At 48.5% G+C, this 26,903-nt stretch overlaps 1 protein-coding gene and 1 long non-coding RNA gene across 3 annotated transcripts in view; one reads left to right on the top strand and one right to left on the bottom strand.

Moving 5' to 3' along the window:
• Positions 1-664: 664 nt before the first annotated feature.
• Positions 665-3,274, bottom strand: LOC127386688 (uncharacterized). The gene is made up of 3 exons (XR_007889954.1): positions 3,102-3,274; positions 1,198-1,242; positions 665-1,056 (listed from the first exon to the last, which is right to left on the bottom strand). It is a non-coding gene; the product is annotated as an uncharacterized LOC127386688 (long non-coding RNA).
• Positions 2,960-26,903, top strand: part of IQCA1 (IQ motif containing with AAA domain 1) — a 43,089-nt gene continuing 19,145 nt past the window's right edge. For both annotated transcript variants that reach the window (XM_051624136.1, XM_051624135.1), the window contains exons 1-6: positions 2,960-3,018; positions 9,466-9,790; positions 11,139-11,252; positions 11,471-11,623; positions 12,225-12,296; positions 17,749-17,936. In XM_051624136.1, the coding sequence (XP_051480096.1) occupies positions 3,008-3,018; positions 9,466-9,790; positions 11,139-11,252; positions 11,471-11,623; positions 12,225-12,296; positions 17,749-17,936 (863 nt within the window). In that variant the 5' untranslated portion in view covers positions 2,960-3,007. The remainder of the gene's footprint in view (positions 3,019-9,465; positions 9,791-11,138; positions 11,253-11,470; positions 11,624-12,224; positions 12,297-17,748; positions 17,937-26,903) is intronic.

The following is a 26,903-nucleotide window of genomic DNA, read 5'->3' as shown; positions in this document are numbered from 1 at the left end:
GGGGGGGGGGAAATGATGGCACTTCATTTCCAAGGCAGCAGAGGCTTCTTGTTTGCAAGAGTCTAAAGGAATTCCAGCTGCCAGAACAGGCTGAATAAAACCCATCACCTCTTCCTGCTGGATGGATTAAGTAACAGACTCTTTTAATGCCACGTGAGCTGGATGAGGAAGAAGTGTGGAATAACAGCTACAAATCCCTTTAATCTCTGGTGGTACCTAGAGATGGGTTAGTGCCTGTAGGGATTATCAGAGACACATGATCCTGGGCTGGAAACTGATCCTTTGTGGTGCTGAGTGACCATCTGAGGACCTCAGCTGTGGTCCAGGTGCTCCACGGGAAAAGAGGAGAAGGAATAAAGGAGGATAAAGCTGGAGTTTGGGATGGAAAGAGGCTGAGACAAACCCCCAAGTGTGGATGCAGCCACAGCCCAGCTTCTCCCTTCCAATTCCTTGGAAGCTCCAGGATCCAGCTGGGAAACCACAAGATCTCCCACTTCCTATCCATAAATGTTTTTTGTTTGTTTGTTTGTTTTTTCAGGCTTGAACCAATCACTTCTTGCCAGTCCCAACCAGCTACAAAGCAGGTTCCTTTCCCAGGGAAACAGCAAACAACAATAACAAAATAGCAGCCCTGCTTACTTCTTAATTCATTCTCCCTCATGACTTTTTTTCCCAGCAATGTGATTCATTTTTATTCCAGTTTCCTACAAAATGATGAAAAGAAAAGCCACTCAGCTGGTGCACAGGCTCCCTGCACCCACCTCACTCTTCTGTGGCTTCATTTCCCACTTTTAAAAGGAATATGTTTGCTGCCCTTCAGCTTTGTTGTTGTTTTTCTGGAGAGGGGGAAGTGAGCAATGGGCTCCTCAATTTCCTTCTCAAGTGGCAAGTGTTGGTCCCTTTCCCTTGGAGATCTGGAAAGGGCATCTTTGGGAAATGGTGTAATTTTGGTCTTTTTTTTTTGGTGTGGCTTCAGAGTTTTGGCCAAATCAGCCATGAAAACCACAAGGACTGATGGAGATGGGGCTGCTGGGACTCAGCAGGTTGAAGCCTTGGCTGGAAAAGAAATAATCCAGAAAAAAAAGTGATGCAGAAACACCCGAATAATGGAAATAAAAGGGTGAGGTTCTCATTTGGGTGGTGACAATTCAGTTAAGAATAAATCCTGAAACAAGAAGAAAAACCCAAGTTACTTACTGCTTTTGAGGCCTCTCCCACCTGCAGACGGAGGAAAATCAGACACTGAAAGGAAGCAGACACATTCCTGGTGAGGAAGAAGCTCCTTCAGATTTAACACAATTAATTAAAAGCTGATTTGACACCATTTTATAACAAACATACCCAAAAAAAAAAAAACAAAAAAAAAAAAACCCAACAAGCTGGTTTGCTTCTTTTGTCTTCCCATTCTGACCCACCCTGTGGAGGAGTGGATTTTTCACCTCAAAAATAACCCTGTGATGTGCTGTAATCCCACCTGCTAGCTTGGATTTTTGCTTTCAGCCCCTTTAAAAAGAAAATAAATGACAAAATACTCTGTTTTTTTTTAAGTGTTGAGGGGATGGAAGGGCACTAAGAAGCGGCCTCGATAGGGAAAAGAAGGAGAAAAAAGGAAAACAGAAAGAGGAAAAATGCAAATGTTAAGTGGGACAAGTGTTTTGGGGGGAAAGGGAGAGAAAGGGGGAGAGAGGGGGGAAATAAAGGGGGAGAGAGGGGGGAAATAAAGGGGGAGAGAAAGGGAAAATAAAGAGGGAGAGAAGGGGAAAATAAAGGGGGGAGAGAAAGGGGAAATAAAGGGGGGAGAGAAAGGGGAAATAAAGGGGGAGAGAGGGGGGGAAATTAAGGGGAAAGAGGGGGGAAATAAAGGGGGAGAGAGGGGGGAAATAAAGGGGGAGAGAAACGGGAAATAAAGAGGGAGGGGGGAAATAAAGGGGGAGAAAAAGGGGAAATAAAGGGGGGAGAGAAACGGGAAATAAAGAGGGAGGGGGGAAATAAAGGGGGAGAAAAAGGGGAAATAAAGGGGGGAGAGAAACGGGAAATAAAGGGGGGAGAGAAAGAGGAAATAAAGGGGGGAGAGAAAGAGGAAATAAAGGGGGAGAGAAAGAGGAAATAAAGGGGGAGAGAGGGGGGAAATAAAGGGGGAGAGAGGGGGGAAATAAAGGGGGAGAGAAAGAGGAAATAAAGGGGGAGAGAAGGGGGAAATAAAGGGGGGAGAGAGGGGGGAGATAAAGGGGGGAGAGAAAGAGGAAATAAAGGGGAAGAGAGGGGGGAAATAAAGGGGGGAGAGAAAGAGGAAATAAAGGGGGAGAGAAAGAGGAAATAAAGGGGGAGAGAGGGGGGAAATAAAGGGGGAGAGAGGGGGGAAATAAAGGGGGAGAGAAAGAGGAAATAAAGGGGGAGAGAAGGGGGAAATAAAGGGGGGAGAGAGGGGGGAGATAAAGGGGGGAGAGAAAGAGGAAATAAAGGGGGGAGAGAAAGAGGAAATAAAGGGGGAGAGAAAGAGGAAATAAAGGGGGAGAGAGGGGGGAAATAAAGGGGGAGAGAGGGGGGAAATAAAGGGGGAGAGAAAGAGGAAATAAAGGGGGAGAGAAGGGGGAAATAAAGGGGGGAGAGAGGGGGGAGATAAAGGGGGGAGAGAGGGGGGAGATAAAGGGGGGAGAGAAAGAGGAAATAAAGGGGAAGAGAGGGGGGAGATAAAGGGGGGAGAGAAGGGGGGTATGAAGCAGGGAAAAGGGAAAGTGAAGAGGCTGAAAGGGGGAAAGGAAAATAAAAAACGAAGAACAAACGAGAACCGAAGGAATCAAGGCATAAGAACACACCAAGGCCAGCCCCGGGCTGTCCCACCAGGCCGCTCCCGCCGCGGTCTCCCCGGTAACGGCCCCGCACGAACCGCCGGGCGCAGCGCGCCGGGCCGGGCCGGGCCGGGCCGGGCGGCTCCAGGGCGGCCTCGGAACCGGGACCCGGGCCCCGGGCCCGGTGCGTGTGTGTGTGTGTGCGGGAGCGGCCCGGCATGTCCCAGGCGTGAGTAGCGCGGGGGCACGGCGGGGAGAAGGGCTTGATGAACGGGGAGGGGCACAAACCCCGAACCCTGCTGGGGAAAATACCTGCCGGTCCCGGCGGGGCGAGCCCGGGGCCCTGCAGCCCGGGAGGGCCGCTCAGGCCCGGCCCCTCAGGCCCGGCAGCACCGGCCTCCTCGGGCCGAGCTCTGCTGGGAAAACGCGCCGTTTTCCTCTCTGCCCGGCCCGCAGCTGGCACACAGTTTCATTCTGTCACGCACTCCTCGTGTTTCCAGCTCAGCGCGCAGCTTGGGCAGGTTATTTGCAAGCCCCAGGGGCCGGCGGGGCCGGAGGGGCCCTGCTGGTCCCGCCAGAAATGCCACCCAGCCCTCCCAGAAGTTTTGCCAAACCCCTGCACCGGCGCTGCAGGCTGGGAGCCTCGCTCGGAGCGGTTTTGCTGGCGTTTCCCCCTCTGTGCCCGGCTGTTCGCTGCCTCCAGCAGCACCGCAGCCTGAGGACAGCCAGCCCGGTTTGGGGCAGCTCCTGCTCCTGAGCTGGATGTGGCTTGTTCTTGGTCTCTTCTGGCACCGGTGGTACCAGCCTCAAAGCCTCCTGCTTCTTTTGCTCAGCCTCCTCTTTCCAAACTGCCAGCTCTTTACCAGGTAAAGCCTCACAGGCTCAAAAAACCTTCCTCCTTGTCACCTCCACCTTGGGTCTCCCCCAGGCCCAGCCAGATGCCACCACCGACTCCGCTGCCTCCTCAGGCTCCTTGTCCCTGTCTCAGGAGAGAAGGGGGAGCTGAGAGGAACAAATAAAAACATCCCCAAGTGCCCAGCAGAGAGTGTTGGGGGGCTCTGTCCAACCCAACCCCCATGAGGGAGGCTTGGGAAGGTCCCTGGCTGATCCCCTGCTTGGATCGTCAGAGGTGCCTTCCAACCCCTAATATGCTGTGATTCTGTAATACCGGGCAACCTTATGGAGTAATAGATAATTATCTAAGCTATTTTAGATTGTTTACAAGGAAACAAAAGCACAAAAGTAGTTTGTGCTCTTCTGAGTTACCTCAGGATCTGCCTGTTGGAGCCAGGTTAGCACCACGGGAATTGCACTGAGCTGGGATATGGTGCTTGTCCAACCTTCTGGCCCAGCTCACTTTAATTTTAACTGAGACATTTCCTATAGTTTTGCCAGCACTGAGCAGCAAATCCAGATAAACATGGGCTCGCAGGACGGTTTTGGGTTGGAAAAGGCCTTTTAGAACTGTGAACCCAGCACTGCCAAGGCCACCAATCCTCACCAGATGACAAAAATACATAGAGTTCTGTTTCCAAACAAGGCAGTGATGCTGGTGAGGGGCTCCACCGTGACACTGATGCTACTTGGCTGACTTAACTATAATTACTCTGTGCATTTATAGCTGGGCTAATCCAGCCCTTCATGGAGACAAGGCTGTATACTCACCAGCTCACCAGCCGCCACATCTGTGGAGCTGGAGTTAAGCAACAGCCTGGATGGTTTCACTTACTATCCTCTCCTCCTCAGTCAGCATGCCAAGTTTTCTGGACAGTTTGTACTTTTTCTCCATTGCCCCAGCAACTGGATTCATGTCACCACCTGAGAATCTCATCTTTTAAAAACAAAACAAGTTTTTAAAAATGCAAATAAAAAATGCTCCCAAACCGTTGGGAACATGAAATGTACTAAATTCTTTACCTAAACATGCAAGGCCTTAGAGGTTGAATTTCAGGATTTTTAAGTGGTTGGGGCGGAGACGGTGCTGGCAAATCCATTAAAATTCTATCTTAAATGTGCCTCCCCAGCCCAGAGCCAAGCTGCTCTCAATGCCAGTAGTTAGGAAGTAAGAGCCCTCTTTCCCTTTGTCCTGGGCTGTCTTGTTTTGCAGGATAGAACTGAGCTGGTTCTCAAGTAGGCTCCCACTGTAACACCTAATGAGGTTATCCTGGCTGCTCACCAGAAATCATGCTAAATTAAACAGTATTTTAAAAGCCACATGGCAAAAAAAAAAAAAAGCTTTCATCGGGCTGCCTTGCTTGATGGCAGTGAAGCAAAGAGCTAATAATGGGGGGGGGGGGGGGGTTATGAGGAAGAAATTTGGTACTTGGGACAGAAATATTGGAGGGGACAGGACTTTATCTGGCCAGGAATTGGCCAGGGCACAGGGAAAGCAGCCTCCATCCCACAAAGAGGCAGGCAAGCCCAGCGGAGCCTGTCACGCTGATTTTTCAGGACTGCACAGTCACATCCTGTGTCCTGCATTGAAATGCTGCACAGCACACAGCTTTTGCTTTTTTTTTTAATTTGAGCTCGAGGTAAACAGCTGCTTTTTAGACATCTGGAAGAACAGCTGCTCCACGCACAAGGGAGGAGAATGCAGCCGGGTGGACGTGCGAGACGTACCAAGTGTGCTGAGGGCAGTTGTCTGCCCTGACCCAAGCCAGGCTGACATCTCCTGCAGCCCAGACTCACCCTGAACACCATTTATGTAGCTGGGATTCCAGCATTCCCAATTGATGAGGCGTGTTGGGCAGCCTGGAGCCCCTGTGACTTCAACAGAGTGTGGGCTCAAGCTCACAGAAGTGTTTTATTCCTCTGCTTTATATCCGGATAGATGCATTTCCTCATTTATTTATTTTTAATACATTTCTGTACAATTTACTTGACCTGCAGGATCTCAAGCAGGAATTTCTCCTTAACTTGCTCTGCTAGCCCCAGTCCTGCTCCCAGCTGCATCTCGGCACTGCTGCCATTTGTAGCAGGTTTTAATCGGCTGCAAGACATTTGCCACCACCACCAAGGAGCTTCAAATGATCAAAAAAGCTTGAAAACTTAATCTCAGAGAAATTCCATTAGTTAAGCGGTTACATCTGGATCTAAGGAGAAGATCCTCAGCACCCCTCCTCCTGCTTCTGACAGAAACAACCCAAGAACTCCACATTTTTGTTTTACCCCTGAAGCCCAGTTGAGAGTAAGTTCAGGTTGCGAAAGCAACATGTAAATAAAAAAATGTCAGTGCAGCTTTGAACCCCCCATCTCCCCCCCACTCTCCGTGCAGTTCCTGGTGCTGTGATCACATCCCATTTTCTTCCCACGGGGCCCCCAGCCCTGTTCCCTGATTGGGCTGTTGCTGAATATTTCTTTTGATCCCCTCATTCAGCACGTGGCCTCAGGCCATATTCTTCAAATTCCATCCAAACACCACAATTATTAGCTTCCTCCTGGGCATTCCTCAGCGAGTTCTCTCTCATCCATCTCACAGGCATGCACGGATACATCTTTGCCCCCTCTTTCCACCCCTGGTCAGCATTTGTCCTGCTGATGTTACAGCAGAAAAACAGAAGGAACCAAAATGATCACAACCCAGACTCAAAGCTGCAGCTCCCTCCCTTCACCTTTCGTGAGCAGGTAGGGAAGATACCCTTGCACATCACTCAGACCTTGTCTCCTTTGGGAATAAGGAGACAGTGGAAATATTCCAGCAGCAGTTGTGCAAGACAACACAGGAAGAAGGGGCCACAGTTCTCAAGGCACTTGAAGAGACAGCAGAGGTGGAGCAGCAGCCAGGCAGCATGTGCCCTTCATGTAGGCAGCTGGACAGGCTGCTGCACTTGCCTTTTCTAAAGGAAGGACTGAAAAGAAGTGGACACATACAAGGTGGTTAATGCTGAAATAAACTTCACTCCCACACCAGTCAAGGGTGGTGTAGGCAAATGCTGCTGGGAGCTGGAGGGTCTTCTTAGAGGGCCTATTTCTGGCCTTCCATCTCTCAGGAAAGAGCTCAATAATGCTACATAGTAATTAGATTTAAGTTTCCAAAGCTCTCCTTCCAGGTCCTGTGACACTTCCCTGGCAGGGGGAATACCGCCTGCACAGGAGAGACTGCTGCTCTGCTGGAAGCGCAGGGTGGCCTCCAGCCCGGGCCGGAGCTGCAGCCCCACATCCAGGGATGGCCCTTGGAGCTGCTGCAGCAAATTCTGCCTCAAGCAACGTCTTCCCTTCCGGAATTGCTTTGCAACCTCCTCCTCAACTCCTCACAGAGGAGTCTGGGTGAGGCGGGAGCTGCTCCTGGCCCTGAATGGGAAGATGAGGTGGGACCCTCCGCTCTGCCGTTATTCCAGCTCCAGCTGGGACCCTCCCGTCAGAGATCTCTTGTGATTATTTCCTTGTACCTTTTAAGGCCTCACTCCCAGTACTTCTCCATTTTGGCTAAGCAAAAAGTTCAATTTAAGTCCAGTCACAATCTGGGGCCTAAAGACTCAGCATTACAGTCACAATTTGGAGCCTGCAGCCTCAGCGCTCCACTCACTCCCTGCTAAGCAAAACAAAACGAGTTTCCATCCAAACCTCAGTTCAAGCAATCACACCATTCACTCTAATGTGCTCCAGGTAGCTACTTGAATCCCCAACAATCCCGTTTCCTTCCCCTGTCTGCATCTCCACCCCCAAAAAAAGCTGTGTCTGTGCTAAAGGGATGCCATGTCCTGGGGTAACAGAAACAGCAGTTCCCTTTGGCAGCTGAGGAAAAACACCACAAGACTTTGGGGGGAGGAAAACATCTCCAAACCAAATTCAGCACAAAGCAGCAGTTAACCTCAGCTGCAGTCAGAACCAAGGTATTTTCTTAGGTGTTAAGAAGAGATGGGTCAAGCAAACATGCTGAGTTAGAGGGCCCAGGAATATGAAAAGGAAGCGATGCATGATTTGGCAGGGTTTTAGAACTTGAGCAGGAAAACATGTCATCAGGCCTCACTCTGAGTAAGCAGATCAGGCTTTATTGTGAGCAATAAAAGTGAGATTCAAAGTAGAAGTCATGCTATGGCTGCAGAGCTGTCTTAAGCCCTTGTTTTAGACTCTGTTTCCTCTTTGTGCGAGGGAAGGGACAGCAGTTGAGGAGGTAGAGCCTTGACCTTCCCTCCAAGCTATGAGCTGCCAGAAAGCACTCTGGGGGCTCTGGAGTTAAGTTACTTGATGTGTTTTTTCCTCATCCCATTGCTTATTTTCCCTGCAATGCTCCTGTGTTGTAGTTGCCATAACAATTTGCTGCAACACACATGCAGAGATCAAGGGGCAGACTTTTCTTTTGCAGGATTTAATCATGTTATGCCTTGAGGAGGAAAATTAGGCTGTGTCTTGCAGTTTACCTGCACTAGCAAGATAGCTGGATGCTCTAATCCACTCTCTTCCTGATGTGGTATCATCCTCAGGGGTTGCCCTCCCCACCCAACCCATTCCATGGTTTTCTATCCCATCTTTTGCCCTCATCTACACAGCACATCTCTGCTGCAAAAGCTGCAGCCAGCCCATAATATCCACAGCTAACATCTGACCCACAGCAACGTGCCCTGCAATCATCTCCCTGCTTATCTGATCAACTAATGCTTTCTGGAAGCAATTATCCTCCCTCTGGATTGCCTTACCTTAAGGTACTCTGAAGGCTAGAGCCCTCCACCCCCCTCTCCTTCCTCACAAAGCCATTCCAATCATTTAAAAAAAAAAAAAGAGATATTAGCTGGCTCAGCAGGAAGAGATTCCTCAGGCAGAGAGGGAGGTGAAGGTAAATCAAGAGTGGACAGTCGTGGAGGCAACAGGTTGTACCACAACAACCAACTCCAGGCCATAACCTGCCCCTGAAACCCTCCAGCCCAAGGATCCAGCTGGTTGATCAAAGCCAAGGCCCTTTTTGTGCCACTCTTCTTCAGGCTGCTGGGGTGGTTTGGTGTCTTTCCTGCTCCTGGCTTAATTGCTGCAATTGAGGGAGGAGGGATGGGATGAAAATGAAGGGAGGGAAAAAAGGGAGAAGACCTGGGTGGGCTGCAGAGGGGTTAGGAAAAGCAGGAGCAGCTGCATCCTGCGGGAGCCCAGCTCAGCTGGAAAGGAGAACAGGCACTTTTAACAAGTTGATGGTGCAGATTCAATAGCAGGGTTCAGACTGTTGGTGGTGGGGCTTTTTTTGGTGTTTGTTTTTTTTTTTTGGGGGGAATGACTCTCCCTGCAGCCTCACTTGGGGGCTGAGGTTTGTCCTGGCCACCCCACTGGTCCCACTTTGCAGCACAAGCCTTGAGTCATTCTGTACTCTGAGCATGATGACAGAACTCCAACTTGGGTAGGGGTGAACACCATGAATATCTTTATTGTCAGCCCAGCTTTCCTGTCAGGATGAATACAGCAGCTTGGCCTCCAGCATTACCCCCAATGCAGCCTTTCCCCTGCAATTAATTAGCTAATGAGCTCTGAGCAACCCTTCCAGAACGGCAGAAAAGCAACCCATGCTTTAAAAAACATTAATTGTTTTTTATCCCACAAGTGGGAAGACCTAAGAGGGACCTTCCCCCATCCCAAAGGCTTGGGGTGGGTTGAGGGGGAGACACCTTTTATCTTAAATCACGATGGAATGATCATGGCTCACATTTCCAGACTTGTTTTTATCTTAATCTGGACTTCTCTTTTCACTTAGCACTTACAATAAGCTGTGGAGAGATGCCATGGAGGACCTGGACATCCAGCTCCAGAAGGAAAGAGGAGAGTTCCTCCAGCCAGAGGAGAACCACAAGAAAGTGCTGGAGATGTTGACCACTTCCTACATCAAATACATGCGGATCTTCCGGAGCTTGGAGACGGCCCATGATCACCTCGTTAACCAGCAGAAACAATCACTGATCAGGCAGGTCCTCGATGGTGTGATTGGCCGGATCCTGGAGATTAAAAAAGAGATGGTGGAGCTGGAGAACTCGGAGTTCCAGGTCATGGATGATACCCTGGTGGATCTACAGCTTCTCCCGGTGGGTCTGCCTTTATTTACTCAGCACGTTCACAGGACTGGTGCCTTGCCTGTGTTTTCAGGACAGTCCGTGGAGTTCCACCACGTGATTTAGCTCCCTCCACGCTCACTAGTGACCACTAATTATGGCGTTAATGACATATAGACGTATTAAATAACCTTGCATTTCTGCTGGGCTCCAAGAGCACGGGGAGCAGTTGGCCGCGAAAAGGCGGGTCCTTCTCTCGCAGGCAGCTCCACCTATTGTCAAATGCAGGTACCGCCGCTTTTCCCGAAGAAAAACGCCTCAAATTACTGCGTTTTGGGACACGAGATAAAACACCTGATATCATTATCGATTTATTTTGAGCTCAGCAAACGTGTTTCTGGTTGAAGCTGTGTGGGCAGGTTGGAGCAGCCTGGGCTGGTGGGAGGTGTCCCTGCTCGTGCAGGGGGGGTTGGAACTGGATGGTCTTTAAGGTCCCTCCAACCCAAACCCATGCTGTGATGATTCTGTCTCACTCTGCAAATGAAGAATATTAATTGCCACGATTTTTTTACCAGCTCTGTACATTAATTGTAATGGATAAACACTGGGGTATAAACACATATCTGGGGAGACTGGTCCTGCCCAGCATGTGTTGAAATGTTTCAGTTCTGCAATTTTATCAGTAAATCCACCCTGCAGCAAAGAGCTGGCAAGGCTGGAAAGTCAGGCTTGACATCTCTCAAAAAAAAAAACCCAAAACAAGCATAAATCCAAATTCCTGCACCACACCTTAGTTTTGAGAGGGAATGACATCCCTACATGCTGCTACAAGAGCAAAGACAGAGCCCTGAAGAGATTTCAGGCTTTTTTTCCACACATTCTTTTCCATGGCAGAGAAAAATATTTACACATTTCTTTTTTTTTAAATAATATTCTTGGTTTCAAACGAAAATGACTGGTCAGTATTTTACAGTTACAAGTCACAGACTCGCAAATTCTTGTGTCACTCCTGCCTGGCTCCCCCATCCCTCCTCCTGGGCAAATCATTTGTGTGAGGAAATGTTTTCAGCTTGGTGGAAATCATCTTTACATTTCTGGCAACCCTGCCAAATATTTGAAGGGTTTGATAATATAACGGAGCCATTCTGAAAAAGATTTCTGGGCTGGTGTGGCTCAGAAACTGGGCTGATTTATTTGTTTTTCATGAGTTAGGCCTGAAGTCATTGCAAAGTAACAGCTCAGCAGCTGTTGCAGAGGTCAGATTCCCTCCCTCCAAAATACTCAACAGTCTGGTTTAATTGCTCTGTCAAGACGTTCAATTAATAAGTAATGCCATTTTAATGCAGTTTCAAAAGCATCTCACAACTATTTCTTCCCCTAGGAAGACCTAGAAGTGCCTATCCCAAGGTATTTCATTAAGGAAAACCTGGAAGTCCTGCAGGAGAGGGAGAGAATCCTCGATGAGGTTTTGCTTAATGAAAGCTTGGAAACAGAGGTAAGTGTGTCACACACTTCCAGAATGACATGATTAACAGGTGAGTGTGTCACACACCTCCACAACGACATGATTAAGTATTTTAGTTGCCATTGCTGCCCCCTGGAAATAAAACCTGTGCCTTCCAGCCTGGAGAAGCCAGATTCCTACATGTTCTGAAAGCAATTCACCACCAAGCACCTAACTACAACTTTGCTTTGTCCACTCCTATGTTGAAGCAACCTCTGGAGGCACCTGAAGAGCCTGTTGAAACAACCCAGGCTGCAGACGAGGACCATCCTCCAGCAGCATTCATGAAGCAAACTTACCTTACAAGGAGGAGAGAAATTCCACTTCCCAAGCTCATCAGCGCTGCCACTTGCATCCAAAAGGTGAGATCCCTGGTGTAACAGCAGCTCTGGCAGAACCAAGCGACCACCTTGTGGTCAGAAGAGCAGCAGCAGGCAGAAACAGGGTGGGAAAGGATGTTCCTGGGTGCCCAGCAAGGTGGAATCCTTCATTTAAAGCACTTCACAAGGCAAGGCAAGGAGCCTAGAAGTGAGATCAATGGAAAGAGTCCTACCCTGGCCAGGGAGGATGGCTTTATAACCCACCTGTTGCTTTTCCTTGCTGATTTTTCTGGCATCCCCTTGGGATCCAGTGCATCCCTCTTCCTCTCATCTCCAGGGAAAGAGTGTCTTGAAAAGCTGAGGAAGGGAGGTCACTGCTAAATTTCACAAGGAGTCCTGGCACGTGATTTAGGCAGTTCTCACTTTGAAGTCTAAATACTTGTAGAAACCTTGACAGTGTTGTGTCTAGAAGCAGGATTAGACACAAACCTCAGGATTGGTGGGGTTGTTTTTGTTGTGGTTTTTTTGTGTGTGTTTTTTTTTTTTTTAAATAGACAACAACCTGTGAAAGAGCAATAATTCCAGTTGTATTTTGTGTCTTTCCTTCCTCTATTTGTGTTTTTTCCCTGTGTTCCCCACTCAGGTCTGGCGTGGGTATATCCAGCGTAAGAAAACAGACATAATGAGAGAAGAGGAAATGATATTCCTGGGGATGGTAAGTAGAGGATATAAAATGCCACACTGTCTATTTTTTGTCATCTGGAAGAGGAGAAATTCATCTCAGAGCTTCTTCTCATTTTAAAAGGAGTCTCTGAGGAGCACGTAGCCAAACTGAAATGACAGATGAGCACTGTGTGTGTGGGGGGAAATGGATACCTCTAAAGAGATAAACAAAGTTAATCTGGATTTATATTCCCCACGTGTGTTTCCCTTTCCCTTTCCATGTGGCATTCCCTTCCCTGCTCACCAAAGGGCAGGCAGGCCTTGGCTCACCCTGCCAGATGGGCAAGGAGCTCCAGGGGTCAAGTCCCTTTGATCTAGGGTCACATTAGCCCCCCTAAAAAGTGTCAGCCCCCCTAAAAAATGACACACCCTCCATCTCCACGTGTAAATATGTTGGATTTGCTTTCCCAATTGCTGCATGACTGAGATAAATTAGAAAGCTCAACCATCCATTACATCCAAGCCCATCCCAAAGGAGACTTGGCTTTGGCTGCAATGAATACAGTTTTCTCTTTTGGTTGGAGCTATTTTTAACGTTTCCATCTTACTTTCTTAGAACTTTTAGCTTTGCAAAAAAGGAGTTGAAATTCTGAAGAGTCATTTTTTTGGGGGGGAAAAAACCCAACTACTTGTGTTGGCCAAAAATCTCTGCAAAGCCCAAGAGTTTTTTCCACTCTTCTACTTAATTCAGTTTTGTTTTCTTTCCTGTCTGCTTTCCTGTCAAATTCCTGTGGAATTCGATGCTGTTTCATCTTTTGCATGATGAGAGAGTAGATTTTTCTTGGCTCTAGAGTAAAGGCTCATCATTATTTATTATTATTATTATTTATTCAAGCCTAATTGCAGGAACAGCATGATTCCCTCAGCACCTGTTTTTTTCTAAATCCCTGATAAATCACCCCTCCCAATTGGATTTGGGAAGAGAAAAAAGCCTTTCTCAGAGCACATCTATCTTGATAACTGTATCCTGACCTAGTTCCCACTGGCCAGCAGCTCCAGCATGACCACTGCAACCCTTGTCCCAGCTGGTTAAGCCACCCAGACCACTCTGATGGTGCAAAAACCACACATTAAATTGGCTTTTTAACGTGCTGTCCAAAGAAAACCTGTATTTCCTGGCTCTGATTTACTGTTACAGCCCAATTGTAAACGCAATTAGTGGCACAAAACGTGATTAGCTCACATGATATTTCCTTTTCACATGAAAGGATCCATGTCATCTTAAATAAACTGCTCTCCTCTCCTCACCTCTCTCAGACATACCCTAATTTAGGCATGTTGTCTTGGATAATGCTTTTATTTATATATCTGAGAAAACAGGCTGCCAAACATTCCTCCTCCTTGGAATTCCTGATAAATATAATTCATTTCATCTCCTCAGAACAAGAAAAAACATCTAAATTACCATTTCCCAGAATAGCCTGTGTAAACACCACAGGCTGGGTAAATATCAGATGGGATTTAACAACCTGAAATTGAAAATATTTCTGCAGCTCTTGAATAACGTGAAAAGGGCTTTTGTTCCACTTGCCACCCAGGGAACATTCAGGTGCCAGCACCAAGTTTCTCCATCTCAGCAGTGGTAACTTCTCTCTCCTTTTTTCAGCAGGCTTTTAAAACCTGCTCATTCTTGAAATAGATGCAAGAAACCTGCTAAAAAATCTGGCTGGAGTCACAGAGCCCAAAACCCACCTGCCAATTTTAGCAGAAGTTTGACATTGTGCCCAGGGATAATACTGAAAATCACCATCACCAACCTTAAATAAACTCACATGGGCAGGAAGAGAAATGTTCTCTTCACTTTCTTTTTTTTCCTTATTAAGAAATGCTGCATGTCAACATTTATAGATCTAATATAAATCTACCAAGCATATCCTTTCCCTGTTTTTCTAACAAGGGCTTTGTTTGAGTGCAATTAATTTAATTGGCAAAGCCAGTGGAGTGAATCAAACAGTAGGGCAGATTTAATTAATATTGTGCTCAGTTGCTCCCTTTTTTTTTCTTTTTGTGCCCAGTTTAGGAATTCTGACTCCTAATTGATGTGGCCACACAATCTTCATAAGCCTTTTTAAAACTTCCCCCCCCAGCCTGGGAAGTGCAGGGAATCATGGAATGGTTTGGCTTCGAAGGGACCTTCAAGACCATCTAGATCCAAATCCTTCCTTCCACTTTCCCAAAACCTCAGGAGTAAAGAGGAGTCCCAGCACTTCCCATGAGTTGGAATAAAATTCCCTTTTTAGAGAAATGTCCCTTTTGCCCTCTGAATTTCAGCAAGGATTCTTTTTTTCCAAGCCAAAGCCCATCAAACCTTAGGGAAGCATTTGCAGTTAAGGGGCCATGGAGCCCTGTTTTTCCATGAACTCAGGGTATCTCCAGGTTGTGCCCCAAGTTTGCAGCACCATCCACTATGACCATGTCCTCTTCTGCTGGTAGGGGAGCCACAATACAAATGGGAGTTTCCTTATCTAGTTCTGGGTCATTAACTGGGAGAAGCTTGTAAATAGAAGGGGGTCATTCATGTGGGAAGCTTTTGTTAAGATGCACTATTCTCCAGCCCATGTAGGGAAGTCCCCTCTCTCCATCTCATCTCTGTAATTTGCTCCTAAATGAGCTGCTCTTGGGAGGGACCAGGTCACAAATAGGAATTTCACATGGCCAGAGACAGTTGTTCAAGATGGGAAAATGCTTCTTCCCCCAGGGAAAAGCTGTTTATTAGTGTCTTGCTCCCTTTGGTTCAGCAGCAGGAACATGAGAGTCTCTGAGGGAAGTGATTATTATAAATAAATTGGCTTTTGTCTGAAGGTGCCCATGAAGGGCTCTACAAGCAGCCCTGACCAGAGGAGATCTCTTCAGAGCTCCAGAACGAGCACATGAGCTCCTCAAAAGTTGAATATTGGAAGGTCAAAGACTGGAGACATTCCTGCTGCAGCTGGTGGAATCCATCCTCTCACCCTCACCATCCATCTTGGGAGCCCTTCTGCCATTTCACTGGACAAAGAGAAGCATTTGTCTTCATTTTTGGGAGCAAAGGAAAGCAGTTTCTATGACAATGCTCCCCAAGCCCACAGCTAAACCAGTGGCACAGTGACATCATCTGGGCATCTTGCTCAGTCTCTCCAGCACCTCCTTCTGCTGAAGTGTCTATTTTTAGGGCAAGTTGCTACCTCCTTTTTTTCCACACTCAACTTGTACTAGTCCATCTTTTTTTATTCCCTACCAACCAGTTCCTTTCTTTGATCACTCAACACCCTGGGATCAGTTCTTCCAGGCCAGGGAAGCAGTTTTGAAGCTTGTTTCTTGTTCTTTATATGTCTCCTGCCATGGCATCCTACTTTGCTGGCTCCTCTGCAATACCTCCACCTCCTGAGCATTCCCTGCCATGGAGACAATCAACCCTTTTCCACCTATTTTCATTTAGAAAAATATTAATAATCAATAGGTGTAGAAGACAGGCAAAGGAGCAGATGGTCTCACCAGCTTTCTCTCTCTGGTCTTCCTTTTGTGGCACGTTATTGCCAGCTCAAACAGTTCTTACCTCCTCTGGCTCTGGTGAAAGATCCACTGAGAGGAAAAGGGGGGTGAGGAGGTCACCAAAAGCTCCCTCAGGACCCAGAGGAGGAGCTGAGCAGAGGAAGGGTTCAGAGGTGGCCAAGAGGAGCCTCCTGTCACCACCTCTCCTCTTGCTCTGGTCACACAGCACTTGGCTCTGGCTCTGGCTCTCAGCAGCCTCCTTGGCTGACTGACCTGGTTAGACTGAGACAATGAACACCAGGAGGGTCTGGGGGAGGGAAGAGAAAAGGGAGCTCTTTTCCACTCCTTAGAGAGCTGTCCTGGTTCACTGCAGGGTCAGGTGAATGCCTGAGGGACCACACAGCCAGCAGGCTGGGAGGGAGAGGGAAGCTGGGAGAGGGGAGACTGAGGTGAGACATGAGGAGGAAATTCTTCACTATGAGGGTGGTGAGACCCTGGAACAGGAAAGATGTGGAAGCATCATCCCTGGGAAGTGGCCCAGGCCAGGCTGGATGGGGCTTGGAGCAACCTGGGCTGGTGGGAAGTGTCCCTGCCCATGCAGGGGGATTGGATCTAGATGGTCTTCAAGGTCCCTTCCCATGCAAACCAGGCTGGCATTCTATGAAAACACTGCAGTGAAGACTGAAAACACTTCTCAGGAAACTGCAGCATGAGTGAAGGGGACATTTTGGGTGACATACTCAAGGCCAAGAGCTTGTGTCCTCCTGAATGTTTTCTCAGCAGTGGCCTTGAGCAATTCCTTGTCCCTCATGGCAGATGCAGGGCAGACAGGGAGTTGCTCCTGCACTTATTTTGGATAACTTTCTGACACTAAAGTTCCTTGGCCCTCGGTAGTGGTTCTTAGAACCTGGTCAGAGGGTGGAAAAAACCTCCAAATAAAGAATCTGGCTAAACCTTTGGTGGAAAGCTTCTGGTCTTTGCAGAAAACCTCTCGAATTAGGACTTGGAGCACACTAGAAGATCCATCACCAGGAGAACACGTCTGAGAATGAGTCTTGAGTGTAGGGGAAACACTTTGTTCCTATTTGTTTTTTTGAGAAAAAAAAACAAAACAGATAATTTAAAAGTTAATTCTTAAAATATTCTTTTCCCTACATTTTCAAGGTAGCAGTAGATGATTAAACTCTGGGAATATCTTAACTTTCTGAACCATCCCAAAGTAAAAAGGGCCCAGTTCCAGACCACCCATCCAGCTGGTGCTGTTCATGCCTCTGTCTTTGCATTCCAGAAAGACTTTCATTTCCCTCCCTCAAAGCACAGGTGAAAAATCAATCCCAGAGCAGAAATGCTTGTATTTCAAACTTCCCAGTCCTCCTTGCCAAGGTTATCAACTCCTGGGAAATGTGGGGAGCTGGGAATTTTCTTACAGAGTTTGGGGGTTTGTTTCTTCTTTTGTTGTTGTTGTTGTTGTTATTGTTGTTCCTCAAGGGAAGTTGATTTCCTCAAGGATTATGAGCAGCTGCAACAAAATGCCAGGAAGCCAGGCACTGCCCTATAAAGCCTGAACACATTAAAAATAAAAACAAAACCAACACCCAAACAATACTGTGTAATTAAAAAGGACCCAATGGGAAGTCCAGACATTTGAAAAGTCAATTAAAAAAAAGAAATAAAATCATCATCCCTGGCTCCCCTTTTGCCACAGGTCAAGGTGGGTTTGCACAACAGCAGCTTTCTCACCAGTCTCCCTCAGCTCCCACGCTGGGAAGGCTGTGCTGGTACCTTGCAGTGTGGTTAATTAATGCTGGAAACACTGAACAAAAGAGCATTGTGTCACTCCTTGTGAGCACAGGGTTTGTTCCTGGCTCCCCACAAGTAAATGGGGCTGAAGCTCAGACTCACACTCTACCTGGCATTGCAGTTGATGTTCATTTCCATTCCTACCTCTTCCTTTCTCCTCTTGTCCTTCCCAGAGCCTGCCTCCTCCCCTCCAGGCAAGCAGTGTTCCACAGACACCAGCCAGGCAGGTAACTGCCCAGAAAGCTGAGGTCCAGAAGAGCCAGGAGAAAGTCCTCACCAAGGAGAAGCTGAGAGAAAGGGAGAGGCTCAACATCAAGGAAGATCTGCAGGAGCAGATGGGCCAGTGCTTCATTGAGTGCCGGTGAGCAGGGAGAAACTCTTCCCTCTTCCTGAGGGGTGGGAGCATCTTCAGCTTGAGCTCCAGCTCTGTCAGGAGAAGCACACTTAAAAACTCAGAAATGCTGACTTTTCACCCCCTCTCTGGAGTCATCAGGTTTAAAAGAGAGAGCAGAGAGTCTTACATGAGGTCACAGTAGAACCATTTGCTGTAGCCCAGCACATCACATCCCTGGAACTGCAATCCAGGGCTTGCCCCGTGTCCATCCTGGCCCTCAGGTTGCTCCCCCAGGTGTCACTCTGCAGAAGTGCTGCCCAGCTCCCTCAGGCTTCACCTCCCCCCCGGAGCTGAGCAGATGGGTTTAAGCCGGGTGCTGACACCTGTGGTCTTGTCAGGAAGCTGCTTCTGCTGGAGAAGTCCTGAGGCTGAAAAACTGGGCCTGTAAAACCCAGGACTGAGGGACACAGGCTGGTTTTAGGGAATGGGTATTTTCTTTGCCCCATCCAGTGAATTTGTGTGTAGAAATCAAAGAGGATGCAGCAGCCAAAAGCTCCAGGATTTAGCAGCAAGGTCTGAGCTGCTCTGCAAGGAAAAAAAAACTACCAGTGGTTACTGGTGCTGTTGCAGGGCTCCAGTTTGGCCTTCTCATCAGTGCATCAGAGCTGCCTCCAGCTCTGGCTCCACATTCTGGGGCCATCCTGCTCTGTTTATGCCCCCACTGCTTTCAGCAGGTTTTTTGGTAGCTCTAAGACAGGGTAGGGTTTGTTAGAAAAAGAAAAAAACAGCCATCAAACCAGCACTCTCACAGCTCTGCCACAATCTGTTTCTCTTCTCTCTCTTCTGCCTCTTCTAGACACTCGAGACTCAATATATTTTTAATATCTCTTTCACCCCTCTCCTGTAGCAATAACTGTTGGTTTTACAAACCTCAGTTATTACAGAGCACTTCCCTGTTCCCTAAATCAACCTGATTCCCAAGGACTGCTCTGCACATTCCTATTTCCTGCTGCTCCCCACAACTCCCAGCATGTTCTGAGGTGAGGATCTTGATTTCCTTGGCTGAGTGTCACTCACCTAATAGTCATTCCCTAGCACAGCTCAGTGGTGTCCAATCCATTTGGCTCTAGAGCTGGAGGAGAAGGAGCTGAAACTGCATATGAACCCAGGAACAGTGTTTCTGTAGGAGATTAACGGGGGACAGTCCTGGAGAGTAAGGCTGAGCCATAAACCTCTTTAAAGACAGTCAGGAGATATTATTCAAAGTCAAATCCTCTCCCTGGAGACACTTAACAGCAGAGCCAGCTGAGAGCCCAGCCAATCCAAAGGGAACTTTGGAGGAAGCTGCTTCTGCAGGCTTGTTGACAGAGTTTGCCATTTGCCATAACCCCTCAAACAGTCAGATAGCTCAGGGGGGGAGCAAAGACTCCTCAGAATACCTTTTTCCTCTCAGTGCTAACAAAAACAAGCCCAAATTCCCATATTTGATGGACAAGGCTTTGGAGGGGGAACAATTAGCAGGTCTTGCCTTTCAGCACAGCTGCTATTAGGTTACAAAAGCAACGAGCACAGATTCCATTTCTCCACTGGCAAGAACTGCTGGGAATATTTCCTGCTTCCTTTGCACCAGGGGAACAGGCAGAGCTTCAAGTCCCTTCAAGGCCCAGGGCAGCTTCTTGTGAAGGAAAAAGAAAAGCCAAATAAAACCAAAACCTAAAGGAACAGATGAAATTAAAATGCTCCAGTGGCAGGGGAGGGGAAATATTGTTGATATAACACGTTTTGCAGCCTTAACAACCTTCCTGCTGTTTGTGTTGACTTCTCTGGAGCTGCTCTTGCAAGTGATTCACATCAAGTTTCCTAGATTTTTCTTTGGCCAAAGAGAAAAGAAAGATCATTTGATAATAAATACCAACAGTTCCCAAATCCTGCACCTTCCTTGAAGCTGTCCCAAAAATAAATGAGAAGCATGGGGCGAAGAGGGATCCCCTTGTTGTGCAGAGAAATAACAGTGGTGTCTTTGTCTCAGGGAAGCCTCCTGTGACAGAACCATTAGGAAGGCTCAAGATGAGGTTTTAATTACCTGCAGAATCCTAGCTCTGCTTCCAGGTGCCCTCTAGCTGGAACAAACACTGCTGTGAATTTCTGGGAGGATTTTCTTTGCCTTGGGGAGCACTTCAATCCATGGTATCACCGACCTGCTAGCAGGGGATCTCGGTTGTGGCAACTTGTATGGACCATCTGTGTGGTTCCCAGAGATCTGGGGGTTGGTTTTCCGGAGGAAAGAGGGGAAATGTGCTCTCAGGAGAGGTTTACACTTTGCTGATGAGCTTTGAGTAATCTCCCTGCTCTGCCTGCAGTGTCAGGGAAAGAAGAGGCCAAGCTTCCCAGTGAGTGAGTGAGTGAGGAGGCTCCTTTTGAAGTTCCCTGCCCTTTCCTTATTCATTTGCAACATTCCTGACAGCCAGCCGTGCTTTGATGCAGAAAAGGAAAGAGAAAGGAGGAAGTGATCCTGTCATCTTTCCCTTGTCTACCAGGCTGCTTTGAGGAGCTGGGTTTGCTGCCAAGATGCAGCTCCCGGGCTCGCAGGGGAGGGAGGAGGCAGGAGGAAGATGAATGAAGAGCGTGGTTTTGCACTGAAACCCCAGCCAGGAGGGCCAGCATTCCTGCCTGGATCACATTTCCCTCTCTGTACACACTGCTTTGGATACAGGCAACGTGCCTGGAAGCTGCCAGGCCCTCCAAGCAGCACCTGGAGTCTTGCCAAGGGTCCCCTTGGGGGACAGATGACAGTGCCAAGCATGGGGGGGAAATGGCTTCATAACCAGGTTGTAGGGCAGTGAGGATTCCAGGGACACATCCAAAGGCCTCACCAGCCCCCTTTCCACACAATCCTCTGGAATCCACCTTCCCTTCTGCTCTGCCACCCCTACAGGGGCATTTCTCCTGGAGGAACCTCCCAGAAAATGTCCCTCTGCTATCAGGAGCTGAACTAAATTTTGTCCTGCTCCCTGGAGTTGAATCCATCTCCTCCGCGCCCCTCATACCTATTTTGTGCACAGCCTGAATTCTTCAGTGCACAAACAGCAGCAGAAGCTCCTGAATCCCTCTCTGCTGGGTTGGGTTCTCCAAGACATGGGATTTTTTCCCTCAAGAGAGTGAAGCCAAAACTCTACATTGTGGAGCTGGAGGGGGCTGCTGTGCTGAATATTGGCTGGTTACTACAACCCAGCCTGGTTCTTTCATCAGGAAAGATGAAAATAAGAAAGGAAGCCCTGGAAAAGCTGAAAAACAGTCTTAAAAAAAAAAAAAAGCAGAGAAAATCCAAGAGGAACACCACAGCACGTAGCAGAAAGATCCTGGAAGCTGCTCAACTGCTGAGTTGAAGGACTATCTGTGAGAAGTAAAACCCTGCTCTGGGGCTCCCAGCTGATGAATTAACATAAGGAGGAGCTGTGAACATTAAATGGGGGATGTCCAAGCCTTTCCTAGCAGGTTCTTCAGGATTGCACAGAGTAGTTCTCCCCTGGGGGGGAATTTTGGCAGACACCTTGAGGGCTGCAGGGAGCAAGGGGCTGGCAGGAGGAGCACCAGAGCAAACCTTTCCTTGGAGCAGGAGGAACAGGACTGCTCAGAAACCAGAGGATTGCTTGGGTAGGGTGGGGAGGAGTGGAGCCCACAGCCTGTTTTCCCATGGAATCAACTGTCCAGCTTTGACAGCCTTTTAGAAACCAAACCACAAGGAGAAACCTTCAGTCCTTCTTTCCCACCTTGTCCTCGTTGGAAAGTCTCAAATCCCTCTAATTCCAAACTGTCAGTAAGTCCACCTGCTTTACTGGGTGTCTGTGGATTTACAGGAGGCAGGGGGACACCTCTGGCAGCTTCTGTGCAGTGGCAGGAGTTGCCTCCTTTGGGAAAACTGATGAGTGGGGTGATGTGAATGGAGGTGGCTTCAGATATTTCTGATGCTTGGTGAGATCTTGGGAAAGATTCATACTTCCATGTAAGATTGCCACCTCAGCATGGTGATGAAAAACATGCCAAGGACCCTGAGGCTTCCTTTTGCTCACTGAATTATCCACAGTTTGACATAATTAAGGAATAAATAAGAAGATCATCCACTTCCAACCCCCCTGCCATGAGCAGGGACACCTCCCACTAGACCAGGTTGCTCCAAGCCCCATCCAGCCTGCCCTTGGACATGTCCAGGGATGGGGCTTCCACATGGAAGTCACCCCCAGATAGCCCCCAGGAGTCTAAGCCTCCTAAAAATATTCATTATATGTATGGAAGTCTGGAATCAGCAAATATATCTTGTAGGTAAATTAGTTCATTTTCCTAAAGGACTTTTACTCATCTAGAGTAATATTTGGGAATTAAAAGTCTGGAAATGCTGAGTGTTATGGGCATAAGCCAACCAAAAATACCTCCCTGGTATTTTCAAGGACACTCCCCAGAGAGGAGATTGATTTGTTGGCATGGATACTCACCCAAACATCAGTGACATTCCAGGACTCCCATTATAATGAAGCTCTCCATGTTTTCCAGGTTGGATCAGGCTTTTTCTGGCTGAGCCAAGTGCCCTGCTCGGTGGGCAGGGGAGGCTGCAGTTCTTCCAGCCCTGCACTCCCTTCATTCTTCCCTCAAGCTGAGTCCTGAAGCAGCAGCCAGGATTTCTGAAGGCAGGGACAGACAACCTGGGGGGGGGGGGTTGATAAACTAGAGCCTGTTTTTTTTCCCCTCAGAGCTGGTGTCTGTGCCTGTCATCCAGCTGGATTCCCACCAGGATGGGCCCAGAGGGGTCTGCTCTGCCATCTGATCTATTCTGGCTTTGACCAGCACAGTCCTAATCACTCAAAGAGGAAGAAGGGGATGAATCCCAGATGGAAGACTGAGAGACCCAGCCCAGCTATTTTTTTCACTCTGTCTTCTCCAGCAAGTTCATACAGAGCAGGTGGAAGAACCAATTTCCCCATTTCCAACAGCAAAGGGACTGAAGATATGCTGGGATCCAAGAAGAAGGAACAATGCCAGGAGTCCCACTGTGGGAAAAAGGATGGAGAGACACTGAAGAGCCAGCAGCTGGCAGGGGTGTTTGAGGGATATTCTGGAAAGAGAAAGACTAAGGAAGGGCTTAGAGGTGAGGAGGATAAAAAGGAACAGGAGGCACAGAGCTCTCAAGCTACAGGAGGAGCTCTTTGGAGAAGCAGGCAGAGGGGTAGAAAAGACATTTTCAGCCTTGGCTTGGAAAGAAGAAAAGAGAAAAGGCGGGGGGGGGGGGGGGGAGGAAGAAACGTGGCACCACAGAGCAAAGCGGAGGCAGGAACAGTCACAGGGAGCTGGGGAGGCACCATCAGAAGAGAGACAAAAGGAAAACAAAACCAATTTGAGGAACAGGAACAGTTAGAAACAAAGCCTAGGTAAACTTCCCAATGCAGATTTAGCCCTGAACTTGCTCCAGCCCAATCCTCTGCCTGGATTGACTGTCATCTTAACTCTGCAAAGGTTGGAAAACAGCATTTCTGTAGGAGTTTGCCTGAAACCTGAGTCTCCCCCACTCCTTCCAGAGCCAATGTGTTCCAGTTTTACTGGGCAGATTAGTCAGACTCCATCAAGCAGGTTGGTTTTATTATCCAGGTCAGAGTTCCAGGGCTTTAAAGTCCTACTGCCTGGGCAGATACAAGAGCAAAATCTAATTATGGAGAGTAATTGACTTGAAAACCCAACTCTCAGCATCCCAAACCAGCAGTGTTTTGTCTGTTGTATCAGACAGAAGATCTTGGCACAGAACCTGCCCTCAAATGTGTTCCCATTTCCCCCTCCCTCCTTAAAGCATCTTCCCGACTGCAGGAATCCTGGGGTGCTTTGGAAAGGAATTTGACTCTCCTTTTTTACCCCCATCACACAGGCAGGCTGGCTCTTTCCTGCAGTGTGGTTTTTCACTGCATCCAGCAACCCATCTGGGTTTTAAAGCATGGCTGGAAGTCAAAGGCTGCAGCCCCAGGAGCTGCAGGAGGCCTCCCAGTATTCCAAGGGAGCAAATTCCACAGCTCTGCCATCTTTCCTCTTGCATCCATGTGCTTCCCATCATTGGCTCAGCTCTCCCAGCTGCTCTTGGGGGGAGCGTGATGCTATGTCCACCCAAAACACAGGCTCTGAATCATCTTACTGAGCTATTTGGTTGTTATCACTTCAAATACAGCTTCTGGTCCTCAAGATCTCCATTTTCTCCCCTGGATTCATCCCCTGGGATTGATTCCAACACGGAGCCACTTGGGGTGAGCAAACCCAAGCCCTGCCACTGCTTTGCTGCATGAAATGGCCTCAGATTCCTGATGGAATAATCCATGTAAACACTTCTGGAAACCAGAGGGGGACAGGTCTCGTGAAGGGAGCAGGGGTGAGAGCATCAGTCAGAGCAGAGCAGCAGGTTTGGGCACCTCCTCTCAGGAACAAACCACCTGCCCTTGCCAGCCGCTCCTTCCCAAGGAAGTTTGTCTTCCCCACCAGCCTTGGGATATGTCCTGGTCTGACCCAGGATGAAGCCAATTTTCCTGGCTCAAACCAGGACAAACATACCTCAGGTACCTTTCTCGGTCGGTCGGTGGCAGAAAAAGACGCAGCACGTGGAAAACCAGCTGGGAGGGCAAAATCCTGGGAAAGCACAGGTTTTTTCCAGGTGGTGCAGGGCAGCATTTCCCAACCCTCCCCAAACCCTTCAGGTGAAAGCGACAGCAAAACAATCCCAAGCATCCATTCCCAGTTTCCATCCTTCTTTCCCTTTGGTTTCACACACACCTTGACCTCCCAGCAGGCAAATGGTCGCTTCAGCTCCTCCTGCACCAGCACAGTAAGGCCCAGTGCTCCCTGTGCTCCCTTCCACTCCAGATCCCAAAGGTGCTGGAGGGCAGGTTATTTCTCCTGGCTTGGCCTTGCTGCCAAAATCTGAGCCTTTCTTTTCCTCTTTACAAGAATCAATGTTGTGTTAATTACAGAATTGCTGGAGTTGGAAGGGACCTCTGGAGATCATCCAATCCAACTCTCCCACTGCAGTAGGATCACCTGGAGCACATCCCACAGGGCTGCATCCAGGTGTGTTTGGAATATCTCCAGTGAAGGAGACTCCACAACCCCCCTGGGCAGCCTGTCCCAGGGCTCCATCACCCTCACTGTAAAGAAGTTTTTCCTCGTATTTCAATGGAACTTCCTGTGTTCCAGCTTGTGCCCATTGCCCCTCATTCTGACACTGGGAACTGCTGAGAAGAGCCTGACTCCATCCTCCTTGCACCCACCCTTAGATACTTACATACATTGATAAGGTCTCCCCTCAACCTTCTCATGTCCAGGCTGAACAGTCCCAGCTCTCTCAGCCTTTCCTCATCAGGGAGATGCTCCAATACCCCTGTCATCTTTGTCACCCTGCCTGGACTCCCTCCAGCAGTTCCCTGTCTCTCTTGAACTGTGGAGCCCAGAACTGGTCCCAGTTCTCCAGCTGTGGCCCCACCAGGGCAGAGCAGAGGGGGAGAATGACCTCCTTCGACCACACTCCTGGCCACACTCTTCCTCATGCACCCCAGGATTCCATTTGCCCTCTTGGTGACAAGGGCACTTTGTTGGCTCTTGGATCATTTACTGTCTACCAGGACTCCCAGATCCTTCTCCTCAGAGCTGCTTTCCAGCAGATCCACCCTTAACCTATACTGGTGCTTGGGGTTCTTCCTCCCCAGGTGCAGGACCCTACACTTGCCTTTGTTGAACCTCATGAAGTTCATCTCTGCCCAACTCTCCAGTCTGTCCAGGTCATGCTGAAGGACAGCCCAGCCCTCTGGAGCATCACCACCCCTCCCAGTTTGGTGTCACCAGTGAACAGCACTGGTTGCTGGACTCCAACTTGACCCTGCTCCATTGTTCACCACCCTCTGAGCTCTGTCACACACCAGCTCTCCATCCACCTCACTGTCCACTCATCAAGCCCTCTCTTCCTGAGCTTCCTAACGAGAATGTTATGGGAGACAGTATCAAAAGCCTTGCTGAAGTCAAGGTAGATACCATCCACTGCTCTCCCCTCAGTAATGAATGAAGGCAATTAATGAGGGACTCCTGATTCCTTCTGGCTGCCTCTGCAGGAAAGCTGTGAGCTTCTCCTCTGGCCTCCAGCAATCTGGCTTCAAACTGCCCATAATTGCTTCACTCTTTTCAACTGACGTACCAAGCACAGGGAGACCGTGCCAGTTGGAGTGGGGAGTTGGGATGGTGAAGGCAGGGTGAGCTGACCCAAAGATGAAGAAGTCAAGGGGAATGTCACCTGGTGTTTGACCTGGCTTTTGTCACCTGTGGCCTTGACCTGGCTCCACAGGGAATGGCAAGACAGAAGGAAGCACAAGCAGAGGAGAGTTTAATGAGAGCTGCACACTCCACAGCACTCATTGCTCCAGCAGCCAAGTCCCTGGGCTCTGAGGGACATTCTTCCTCCAGAGGAAAGATCCTTTAACCCACAGGATCATGTTCCTCAAAAGGCTGGAGCCCCTCAATGCTGGGAATGAGCCTGGGGACACTTTGAGGGCACCTTTAGGAACAGCCCCTCCAGCAAAGTGGGGCTTCACCACTCCCCCTGACACAGGATGCTCCTAGAATAGAATAAATACATTTGGAAAAGACCTTCAGGATCATCAAGCCCAACTGATCATCCCTTTTTCCTTATGGACACACAAAATCCAGTGCCAGACATTTGGTGAGGGTTGATACTGGCAAATTTGTGTTGCAGTTTGTCCATATTTTCTCTATTTTAAGCCAGTATTTGAACTATGAAACAAACCTTTTTTATTCAGGAGTCCTGGCAGAGAAAGCTCTAATTACTAATGCACTAATTACTTCGTGCTATCCTTAAAAGACCAGGAGGACCCTTGGTGAGGTGAAATAACTGGATGGCAAGGCAGAAGAGAGCATTTCAGTGTAAGAAGTCCAGAAGCTGAAGAACCACTGCCCTGGTTCAGC

The sequence above is a fragment of the Apus apus genome, chromosome 6, assembly GCF_020740795.1.
Source record: "Apus apus isolate bApuApu2 chromosome 6, bApuApu2.pri.cur, whole genome shotgun sequence".
Taxonomy (NCBI): Eukaryota; Metazoa; Chordata; class Aves; order Apodiformes; family Apodidae; genus Apus; species Apus apus.
This window is presented reverse-complemented; position numbering and strand designations above follow the sequence as displayed.